General features: G+C 45.1%; 1 protein-coding gene and 3 non-coding genes across 4 annotated transcripts; all 4 read right to left on the minus strand.

The window, feature by feature from the left end:
- Positions 1–85: 85 nt before the first annotated feature.
- Positions 86–9,656, minus strand: NCL (nucleolin). Its single transcript, XM_042950495.1, is given in 15 exon segments — positions 86–566; positions 745–968; positions 1,337–1,463; positions 2,015–2,148; positions 2,326–2,449; positions 2,922–3,079; positions 3,825–3,948; positions 4,553–4,677; positions 5,385–5,526; positions 5,720–5,806; positions 5,928–6,134; positions 6,516–6,797; positions 6,800–6,998; positions 8,294–8,410; positions 9,462–9,656. Coding segments are annotated over 15 exon segments (2,145 nt in total). The 5' UTR covers positions 9,480–9,656; the 3' UTR covers positions 86–489.
- LOC122229030 lies at positions 1,150–1,284 on the minus strand. Its single transcript, XR_006206894.1, has one exon. It is a non-coding gene; the product is annotated as a small nucleolar RNA SNORA75 (small nucleolar RNA).
- Positions 1,831–1,911, minus strand: LOC122229050. Its single transcript, XR_006206912.1, has one exon. It is a non-coding gene; the product is annotated as a small nucleolar RNA SNORD20 (small nucleolar RNA).
- LOC122229042 lies at positions 5,607–5,675 on the minus strand. The gene has a single exon (XR_006206904.1). It is a non-coding gene; the product is annotated as a small nucleolar RNA SNORD82 (small nucleolar RNA).
- Positions 9,657–11,833: the final 2,177 nt, after the last annotated feature.

An 11,833-nucleotide genomic window follows, 5' to 3' on the forward strand; every position in this document is an offset into this window, starting at 1 on the left:
TGATCTGGAGCCACAGAGCTGGCTCCGCCACGCTCCACCTGCAGCGGTATTCCGGGAGACACTCTAGGAAGTACAAGTCTGGCACCAGAGTTTAGGACTTTTAATTTGTCCCAAAGTTGCTGAAGCAAAAATCATGATAAAACATTCTGCTTTCCTTTACACCCCCCCAACGCAAAAAAACAAAAACAAAACTATTCGTAGGAAAAAAATGGTTTTGTACATGGGAAGAAACAATATAAATTCAAAACTTACAGATAAGGATTAGCTCTATCACTCATCTCTTTAAAAAGTTTATATGAATATCCAGTCAAAACCAACAGGGTATCTCCCTTGAAATGTTATCTATACCAACTTCCAAGTAGACCACAGGACCGTATACTGTCTTGGAATGTCCTCAGAAGGCTCTGTCATTGATCAGGTAACAGAGTAAAAACCCCAGAGTCCTTTTCTTTCAAACCGAAGAGGGTAAAGACAGAGGGATGGAAGAAACTATTCAAACTTCGTCTTCTTTCCTTGTGGCTTGTGGTCTCCCCCTCCTCCTCTGCCTCCTCGGAAGCCTCCTCGCCCTATAGGAAGCCAAGACATTGAAGAATGAGTACAAAGCACCCAGGAGTCCTCCCCTCCCCACAGTGATCGGTGACAACCTGGAGGTTGATGCAGGAACCCTGCCCTGGGCTCTGGACACATTGTGAAGGACACGTGCCAGTGTCCAGCGCACACATCGAGGAAGCCCAGCCTCCTTACCTCCAAAGCCTCCCCGGCCTCTGCCACCAAATCCACCTCGGCCTCCTCTGCCACCACCTCGGCCTCCAAAGCCACCTCTGCCTCCACCGCGACCTCCAAAGCCACCTTCACCCTTCGGTTTGGCCCAGTCCAAAGTAACTTTGTTTCCATCAATTTCACCATCTTCCATGGCCTCCTTGGCGGCTTTGGCATCTTCCTCACTGTTGAAGTCTACAAAACCAAACCTGAAATGCCAAATGAGATTACTCGTTATAGAAAGAACACATACTGCCAAGTGCCAAGATTAACCTCACATGTTGGGACAGTGATTCCACAGAAGTAGATTTGCTCAGTGGAGGAAAGACCCAAGTGACAGAGTGAAAGGCTTCCTTGTGGAAGGCTGGAACTCATTTTATCGACCCCCAGAAATGTCTCACAGATCAGCAGAATATACCTCTGTGAAGACAGAGGGCAAAATAATGCTAACTGTGAATTGTCTCTTCTTCTCGTGCGAATCCATAAACTGCCACCAATCGACAGAAAGGAGCTCAGTGAGAAGGTATACTACAAAGGAGGTCTCCGCTACGTGGACAAGTATTTCCTTTCATCTTACCCTTTGGAGGACCCAGTCTCCCGGTCAGTGACTATCCTTGCCCGAACAGAGCCGTCGAACGATTCCTTTAATGTTTCTTCTGTGGTATCCTCAGACAGACCTTTGACAAACAAGGTTTTGGACGGCTCTATGGAAGAAAAATCGCACATTTTACCTAAAGCCACAATAACCAGATGGTAGCTTTTAATAACGTCCAGTATGGGACTACTGGCCAAGAACACTCGGCTTAGCAGAAGCTAGCCTTTCACTTAAAAATCTCTGGAAAAAAGGCACATAAAAGCAACTTAGCAAACTAGTGCTCAATTAAAGCAAAAGGCATAGATCAATCATCTCAAGTTTATACCGATCACCAGAGCAGCTGAGGTCCTGTCTCAGATCCTTTATGGGAAGAAGGAGAAGCAATGCAAAGACCGCAATCCCTAAACAAGCGGGCAGCTGTTGCAATCACCACATAGGGCAGTAACTGTGGGTGAATGTGCTGCTAGAAGACCTCACTGGATCAGAACTTGACTATCTAGAGGAATTTTCTTGGGATTTCATCAGTTATGTTCTCAGATAATCAATCATCATATCCAGTATCTTTCACTCAGCAGCAACAGGAAACACAAACGTTAATGATGAAGCATAGCACCGAGGAGGGCCGACCCTCAACGTAACACCATGTCAAACGTAACTCACGGCTTCTTGCATTAGGTGATCCCCTGGGTCCTTGCAACTCCAGCCTGATTGCTCTGCCCTCAATTTCCCTTTTATTACAGGAATTTAAAGCTTCTTTAGCATCTTCAAATGAAGCAAATTCTATAAATGCATACCTGAGAATAATAATCAATACTTAGAGTTAGTTACCAAGCACATAGTTGCTGGGCTGCAGACATCTAATGCCACCAAAGAGATACTTAAATGATGCTCTTTATACCCAATTTGTGAGCTAAAATGATTCAGCCTCTTAAAGCCCATAATTAATATCCTAACCATACTAATTATTTTACCCTTTAGATTTGCCATTTTGGTTCTGGGGCACTTTAATAAAAGTCGCCTTCTCAAATACTTCTTGAAGAGTTTCTTCTGTTGCATTGTAGGAGAGATTGCTTAAAACCAGAGTTTTTGATTCACCTACAAAGAAAAAAAAAGTCAAATGAAGACTCTGAAACAATAGTTCCTAAGTTCAGTCACAGCTATACCTTATTCGAGAACTTCTATGACTGGGAAGAATTAACATGTCAATGGACATGCAGGTGGACTTCCACTTGTTACTCATACTGAGTACTTACCATGCACTATTATATTCCTATTACCTAAATATGTAAAAGCTATTTGTTTATACGTTCCTAGAACAAATATTCTAATTTAAAGACGCATATCATCGAAGTCCTTTAAAGGGTCAAACACACAGGGAGATCTATGTTCCAATGCAAAACGACTTCATACACCTCACTCAAGACACTGAATTACTATCATAGAGATACAGAACTTGACCGATCTAGAGCTATATCTAATTTACTAGTGAACTTAAAAAAAAAAAAAAAACAGCAGTAAAAATGCAAAGATGTCCCTCCATCAATCCTGGAATTCTGTAAATTCTTACCACTCCAAGTGCTATTCTTTCCACCTCTGTAGTCTTGATTTTGACCCTTCTCTCCAGTATAGTACAGGGAAATAGATCGCCCATCTATCTCCGTTCCCTGCTTTTCTTCCAAGGTTTTTTCTGCATCAGCTTCTGTCTTAAATTCAATATAAGCAATCCTGCAACAGTAGAAAAAAAATAAAAAGACATTAAGAACTTAAAAAACACTGATTTTTTTAAAAAAAAAACCATGTAGGGGCGCCTGGGTGGCTCAGTCAGTTAAGCGGCCGACTTCGGCTCAGGTCATGATCTCATGGTCCGTGAGTTCGAGCCCCGTGTCGGGCTCTGTGCTGACAGCTCAGAGCCTGGACCCTGTTTCGAATTCTGTGTCTCCCTCTCCCTGACCCTCCCCCGTTGATGCTCTCTGTCTCAAAAATAAATAAACGTTAAAAAAAAAATTAAAAAAAAAAAAAAACAAAAAACAAAAAAAAAACCATGTTAACACAAATGTTCTAATCTCACCAACAGAACCTTGTTTCAAATGAGTACAATAAAAATGTTCTTGAAGAACTGAAATGTTCTGGTTTCCTGCCATGTTTCACTTGTCCATTAAAATTTTCCTTCCACTACAGAAGGTTGCCAAGCACACCTAGAAAACTTGTTCATGGTAACCCCATCTCACTGCACAACTGCTATTACTTACAAAGCTAGGTACATTTCACAATACTTTGTATATATTTGAAGTCTTTTACAATGACCCTAAAGTATGTTTTCCCACTGCACAGGTAGAAAGTTAAGGCACTGGTTAAAGATTAGTTTGCACCAATCACACACCTAGGAAAGTGAGATCAAAATTTCTTTTATAAAATCAGAGAAGTACATTAATTTTAATAGAAGTCGACATTCCTTACACACAAAACATACCCTTTACTCTTTCCATCCTTGCTGACTAATCTGATTTCCACAGCATCTTCAAATACTTCTTTTAATTCATCCTGAGTAACTTTGTAAGGCAGATTTTTAGCCAAAAGTGTTCTTGCGTCTCGATCTAGATTAAAAAAAAAACAAACAAATGAAGCGTTTTGCTTGAAAGACATACCCTCCCCTCCCCGAAGAACTAACGGAAAAGTTCTGTTCAACAAATAATTCGAGATCCTACGATATACAAGGCATGTACATATACGTACACACACTTATACATGGCACGGAAGTATAGAGATGCAGCAAATGGCAAAAACACAAGCTGCTGTCACCAGTGAAATCAAATTGCGTGTTGGATACTCAGAGCAGTGCTCAAACTAAAACAGGTGCTAAATGCTTTTTGAATTAAAAAAGATTACGATCATACATTTTGAAACGTGACAAACAAAGAGAGAAAAGATAAAGAATACAAAAAGAGTAGTTAGGATCTAATCTAGTTCTATTGAGAAAAGACCTCTATTAACCAATTCTTTTTTAAAGAAGTCTATTCTTGCTCGGGAATTTAGAAAACCGGCAAGCAGTACATTTATCACTTGAACTCATTTAAACCCTCACATTATAAGGAAACCAATAAAAGTTAAGCTATTTACCCTGGCCAACTAGCTCCCAACTAGATATATAACCATTAAGAAGTTAGAGGTCAGTTATCACAATTACCCAGTCTTACATACCTTTCTTACTGTCTTTTCCCTTTGGTTTTTCTAGTTTAATTTCATTGCCAAAGACTTTTAAACCAGTGAGTTCCAAAGCTTTTTCCAGATCTTCAGCAGATTCAAAATCCACATAGCCAAACTTCCTTTAAGACAGTAAGATGAAAAATACAAAATTACGAATGGGGGGAAAAAAAAACCCATGAAAACATGACTACACAATCCCTTCCGGGCAGGCAAAATGTGACGATGTGATGATGCAAACAAGAATTAAGCAAAGAAAAACCTATGGTCTTAACAGAAGTCAAGGCTCTATTAAACTGCTGCCATAGAGCAAGGTATCAGGGAACTGATGCAAGCTCACCTTTGAGGTCTGTATTAGCCATACTGCTCCTAACAACTGATACTAACAGCAATCAAAAGAACCCGGTTTAGGGGCTCCTGGGTGGCTCAGTTGGTTAAGCGTCTGACTCTTGGTTTCGGCTCAGGCCATGATCTCACAGTTTCCTGTGCTCGAACCCCACACTGGGCTCTGTGCTGGCAGCTCGGAGCCTGCTTGGGATGCTCTCTCTCCCTCTTGCTGCCCCTCCCCCACTTGTGCTCTCTCTCAAAATAAATGGAAGTTAGAACCATTACATCTCTTCAAATCCAGTAGTTTCAGATCTTTCTAGAAACCTAAGATTCAAATCTTGTAACTTACTAAAAATTAACGCTGTAACAAAATGTAAGGGAGATTTTAGGAACTTCAATTTGGGATTTTACGTTTTGATAATCTAGTAACTTAACTCATTAATGTCTAATATTTGAAAACTTGCAAATCCAGGAGTAATGTGCAGAATTCCTCCATACTCACCTAGACACACCAATTCTGACATCCACAACAGCAAGATCATTTTTAGCAAAAATATCACTAATGCCTGTTTTTAATTCAGGAGCAGATTTGCTGAAATTCAGGTTTCCAACAAAAAGATTGAATGATGTAGTTGGTTCTGTACCTGTACAAAACAGGAATTCAAATTAGTCTATTTATAAAGTATGGCATGAACTTAAATTTCCAGCGTGAAATTTCTACAGAGCACATCAGACATCACAATATCACATCAGGCTTCAGTATTAAGTCCCTCTGCTGTTCATCACTTGTGCGATCAGGTGCCACACCCTTCCCCTACCCTCCATTCTGCAAGTTACCTTCTACTTTCTGTTTCTTGGCTTCAGGAGCCGCTTTCTGTTTGGCCATTTCCTTCTTTCGCTTTCCAGGTGCTTCTTTAATAGGCTCTGTACACAAGATTTTCAACACTGTTACCAGTGAGTAGTCACACATATTGAAGTGCCTTTTCTTCCCCCCAAGTAACCTCTATAATTTTTATCACTGTACTTCAGAATCTAACTTGATTACCTTCTTCTTCTTCTTCTTCCTCCTCCTCCTCCTCTTCTTCCTCATCATCATCCTCCTCTTCCTCATCCTCCTCCTCCTCATCTTCATCCTCATCATCCTCCTCCTCATCTTCATCTTCAGCTGCACTCTTGGCCTTCACAGGAACGGCTTTTGCAGGGATTTTCTTTCCTTTGGCTGGTGTGGTCTCCATAGCTTCTTCTTCAGAGTCTGAAAGAGATGCAACTTACTCAAAAACTCAAAAGAATTCTCCCCAAACCAACTTTAGTTCTTGGAAAATCTAAAGGAAAAGAAATGCAATCCTACCAACGCCACCGTGCTTAGCAGTTACAGAAAGGAGTAAACAGATCTGTTGGGAGCAAATCCCACCTTATGAAAAATACTCACAAAATAGGCCATTTTAAACATTTTCTCAGGGGCAGGCAATCATTTTGGGTGACTTAAGACTTCTGTACCACAGACACCCCAGAAAATCCCTGGGAGGATTTTCATCTAACTCCTAGACCGTCCTGGAATGTGTAGCATTACTGCCAAAACCTCACCTCTAATGCACCTTCTAAAAACTAGTCCGGAAACAAAAGAACTCCTTACCATCGTCATCCTCATCCTCATCCTCTTCCTCATCCTCATCATCTTCCTCCTCGTCGTCGTCGTCCTCATCATCTGAGGCAGGGGCAGCAGCGGCGGCTTTCATCACTGCCGGCTCGAATTCATCCTCCTCTTCATCCTCCTCTTCCTCGTCCTCCTCTTCACTGTCCTCGTCATCTTCCTCATCACTGTCTTCCTTCTTGGCATTCTTCCCATTCTTTGCTCCCTTGGCTGGGGTGGCTGCTCCTTTCTTACCAGGAGTTGCTACCAATGCCTTGCCCGGGTGGCTCCCTTCTTGCCAGGTGTTGCTACTGCTTTGGCTGGTGCAACGGTTTTTTTGGCTGGTGTGGCTGCTGCCTTTTTGCCAGGGGTGACAACTGCTTTCTTGGCTGGTGTGGCGACTGCAACCTTTTTTGTTGGGGAAACCATCACCTTCTTTGCTGGAGTTGCGGCAGCCTTCTTGCCTTTTTTCTGAGGAATGATAACCTGAAGAATAAATAAAACCAAACATAAATCTGTTTCCAATCCCGAAGAGTGCCTTGGTCCCATGAGCAAGTACTAAATTCTCACACTGGTTCTGGCTCAAGACCACACACATTAGATGTATGTTAGTGTGTTAAACTACAGGGCCATGACATTGGGTCCTCCCATGTGCCTGAAGTCACAGCCTTCTTCTTCAGATAAAATACAATACTGAAGCATAAAAAACTGCTCTTAACAGTTAAAATACCTCTGAATTCCTGTACTTCATACATTCTAACTGCATTTAAAGTGGCACAGCTTAATATGGACTCTGACAACAGTCAGTTTGGATCCTACCTGCCACTTTAGCAGCCTTAGGAAAAGCTTAAAATAACTTTTAAGCCTCAACTTTTTTTCCTCATCTGTAAAGGATAATAACATCAACCTCTCATACTGTTAGAGAGATTATGAGTTGGCATATCTATTAGAAGTCTTGCACACAGAAAGCTCTACTTGTTAAGTACTACTTAATCATTTAGGATTCTTACAGTGGGTGCTGGTATAAAAAGCTCATTCTTAGAACTAGAAAATAAAATGAGTAACAAATAGACTGGACAATCAACCGTTGCAAAATTAATAAAGAGTGAGCATCTTAAGCTTGATAAAAACTTCCATTCGTCTACCTTAATTTTACACTCAAAGCCACTTTTTGCTCCTAGTTTCATCAGGTAATGAATTAACAGTAAAACCTTTATCAAATCCTCAACAAATCTAGGCAAAAATATAGGGATTAGTGGTCTTTACCGTGAGCAAACAGTAGCCAGGCATGTTATCAGTTAATACAGAGAGGTGGCCACCGTCAACCCACACCAAGAGGTTAACAGTAACTAGTATCACACAGCTCATAATCAATCCTCCTTGGAGGCTAGGAAAGGATCTGGTAAGGCTAACCGAGACCTGAAAACAATGCTCAGCAATGCCACTTACTAGACACTTAACAGTCCAGGCTGTTTATTCATCTAGTGTGTTGGCCTAACATACTAAAACTAGAAAAATGTCACGATTTAATACAACATATGGCACCAAGCCCTACAGAGAGCACAGGAAAAGGAGACTCTAAATCTTTTCTGTCAAATTCATTCAAATACTTACCCTGTATCTCAACATGCCAATGAAGAGCTTGGGAAACAATCTCCACAGACCATGGATGAATGAATATAATCTTATTTTTGCCAGTATTTTCAGACATCTGATACCACCTGTTTTAACTCTCCATTTCGTAGTTTAACACAACTCGGCATGAAGCTATATAGAATTACCTCTTCTCCACTGCTATCATCATCTTCATCTTCTGACATTTCCTCATCTTCACTGTCTTCTTCTACCTCCTTAGGAGGAGGAGCCATTTTCTTGGGGTCACTTTGATTTTTACCAGCCTAAAACAAACAATTAGCACATCACACCTCCAACATCTCAGATCATTCATATTTTCCCATCATTCCTAAGCGTAGTAAGCCACCTGCTTTTTTTAAATCCGCTTTTCAGACTGCTGGATAAAAATACTGACACATGAACTACTAGGTAAACTAGTACTGAGGTCAACGGTAAAGCGGTAAGACTCTTGAGCCCCGCTCCCCCATTTTTCCTGTGATTTACAAACATCACGAATGCTTTTAACACTACAGACAACTGGCCCATTTTAACGGCCAACAACCCACAGCTCTTTACCGCGTGGGGGGAACTACCTTAAAAAAGCCTTTCGTTAATTCTGGCACCACGACCGACACTCTCGCCTGAATCCAAATTCGGGGTGGTGAGGGTCTTTAAGACAAGTTTTCAAAAAACCACGCTAGCCCTTACAACCTTCGCTCTTCCTAAGTTCTTTCCCGTGGAAACCCCGCCCCTTCCAGACCCCGCGGAGCCACGTGAAGATACCGCGCAGGTCACCATGTGCGCGCAGCACAGCATAAAAAGCACGAGGCAGGGCCTCCTCCTGGAGCCCACCTCGTGCCCGCCCGTCTGGCCGGAGCCGACATCCCGTAGGCCGCAGGCCCTCCGTTTAAAGCAGTCCCGCCTCTGCCCAACTCAAGGCCAGGTCCCCTCCGCAGACGCCGGGACACACGCGGCGCGGCCCACGTGGCGGGCCGCGCGCTGGGGCACGTGCGTCAGGAGGCGGGGCCCCGCTTCGGCCCGTCGCAGGAGTTTGGCATCATCCCTCCACCCCAAGGCCCGGCGCCCCCTCCCCACTCAGTCTCGAAGTCTTTCCGCCCCACCACAACCACCCGCGGAACCTGCCGAAGCCCTTCACCTCGCCACCGATTAGCCAAAAAACGCGAGACCTCCCCGCTAACCGCGCGAGATTTCCCGCAGCATGGCGCCCTCGAACGCGCCCGGGACGGCGCGCAGGCCCTCCTCCTCGCGGCGCCGCGCGCGCCCTCCTCAGAAAGCAGGCCTCGACGTCCATGCTTGCGCAAGCAGGCTTCTTACTTTTGCGAGCTTCACCATGATGGCGGCGTATGCCGGCGGAGTGTGTGGCGGGCGAGTGGCGCAGACGAGTCCAGAGGAACCCAAGCGACGGCGATGGCGGCCGCTGGTACAGAATATCCCGGAGCACGTATGCTTGGCTGCCAGCTAGAGCTCGAGACTGAGGCGAAAGACTGAGCCTGCCCAGTAATCGCCTCTGGAAAGGCGACGACGGCGTCCTCGTGACTCCGTCTCGGCCAACCAGAGGTTGCGTCCATCCTATGGACCAATCGCGAGCCTCTACCCAAGAACGGCGCGAGGCGGGGCGCAGGCAGGAGTGGGCGGGCCGAGGCGGGCACGGGAGGGGGAGGGGATTCGGTGGCGGCGCCCTGGGGGCGGGATTCGCTTTGTGCAAGGCCGGCTCTGATTGGGTGGTAGGCGCGCGGTTCCTGAAGAGCCTCTTCGCTGCCCGCGCTCGCGGCGCTTGCGCCGTGGGACTGACGCTTTTGGCGCCGCTAGTTCCCGAGACGCGGGCGGCTGCATATGGGTAGTCTCAGGTACCTGACCGTGTCGGTGTCCTGTCTACTCGGGGGAGGGAGGGGTGCGTGGAGATCTTGGGCGGCCCCACGAGCGGCTGCAGCCCGCTCTCCACGCTGAGCCGCCCGGCGGCCGTGGAGAGAGTAGTTCGTCCCCATTTCCCTGCTGATGAGCCCGAGACCTCCCGAAATAAAGGGACCACCAGGTTCACAGCGCCCGCGTAGGAGGCGCACTTCAGCCTGGCCCGCCAATGAGCCCGAGCCAGAAAATCCCCGTCTGCAGGTGATTCTCTCCCAGGCCACGTGCCTGAAGCTGCCCCCTAAGAGCTGTTAATAAAGACAGTCGCCTATGTCTGTGAACAGTGCACAAACATTACATTTAGTGTCAAGTAGCCTCATGAGCTGGGTATTTCTCCCAACGAGGAACAAGACCGGAGAGATAACTTCCTGGTGGCCACCGGGCATTATAACTGCGGTGGGGAGAGGAACTTGGTGAGGCCAACCACAGGCCAACCCTTTGACCACTCACAAGTTACCCTTTTTGTTATCTGGGACTAAAACATAAATTAAAATGTGGCTTAGAAGTCAGTCTCACCAAATGGTCCAGGAGTTAGTCAAGAGGCAAGGAAAGGTTTCCTCAATGGCAGAGGCACAGGAGATTCTTTGGGTGGTGCTTTTGCCAGTTCTGATGGGTCACTGCGGGCAAATTTAGTTGGTGCCAAACTTGACCCAGAGCACTTCCTTCAGTATAGAGCCTGCCTAGGATATATCCTGGGCATCTGGTATCTAAATGTCTCTGCAGGGTTGCCTGGGTGGCTCATTCGGTTAAGCTTCCAACTTCTCAGGCTCAGGTCATGATCTCACGGTTCATGGGTTCTAGCCCCACATTGGGTTCTGTGCTGACACCTCCGAGCCTGGATCCTGCTTCAGATTCTGTCTCTCCATCTCTCTCTCTCTCTCCGCCCTTCCCCCCTCAAATAAATAAACACTAAAAAATATTTTTTTAATAAGAATAAACGTTTCTGCAAAACCAGGATACCTTCAGCTATGATGATATTTCCACAATTGAACTGATGTCCAGAGTTGCCTCTGGAGATTCTAATTAAAGAGGTTTGAATTGGGGACCAGGATTTTGTATTTTAACAAGGGCCCATGGGGATTCTTAGGGAGCAATCAAGTTATTTTGCAATGCTTAACTAGCATACTCCTGGGACTGAGTGTGTAGGAAACCCACAGCTAGCCACTGGGGCTCTGATTAGGGAGGAGGTTGGGGCCAGTTCTGGGGTCAGCACCCTGCTTTTCTGACCTATGGAGACCCCCTGAGGAAGTTCATATTTTGAACTCTGGGAGGGGGACCAAGGGGACACTTACTGGGTTATGGGGGACAAAAAGAACAGCATGGGCCCAGACATGGTGGAATAAGAAGACTCTGGTGTTTTCAAGCAGTTTGGCACAGAGCAAGATTAGGGTACTCATAGGAAGAGCCTGGAGAGATGAGAGATGAGAGGTGGGCATGATCAAGTGACAATATTCTACAACTTATTGGTGTGGCTGGCTTCTTGTCATTCAGATCTCAGTTTATATCACCTCTTAAGAGGTGATCATCCTTGACCCTCCAATGAAAGGTATCACTTGGGGACTCCCTATCACATCCCCCTAATTGAGTCATCTGCAAGTACTTATTACTGGCATTTTTCTTGGCCGTTAATTGTCTGTTTGCTCCCTCTCTGGCCTTGAGAACAGACTTTGTTGTCTGCTGTATTCCTGGCACCTAAAGCATTGCCAGACACCGTAGAGGTGAAAATTATTTGCTAAGTGAATGAGTGAATGATTCAGGTAAAAGAAGTAATGGGACGATTC

The sequence above is a fragment of the Panthera leo genome, chromosome C1 (genome assembly GCF_018350215.1).
Source record: "Panthera leo isolate Ple1 chromosome C1, P.leo_Ple1_pat1.1, whole genome shotgun sequence".
Taxonomy (NCBI): domain Eukaryota; kingdom Metazoa; phylum Chordata; class Mammalia; order Carnivora; family Felidae; genus Panthera; species Panthera leo.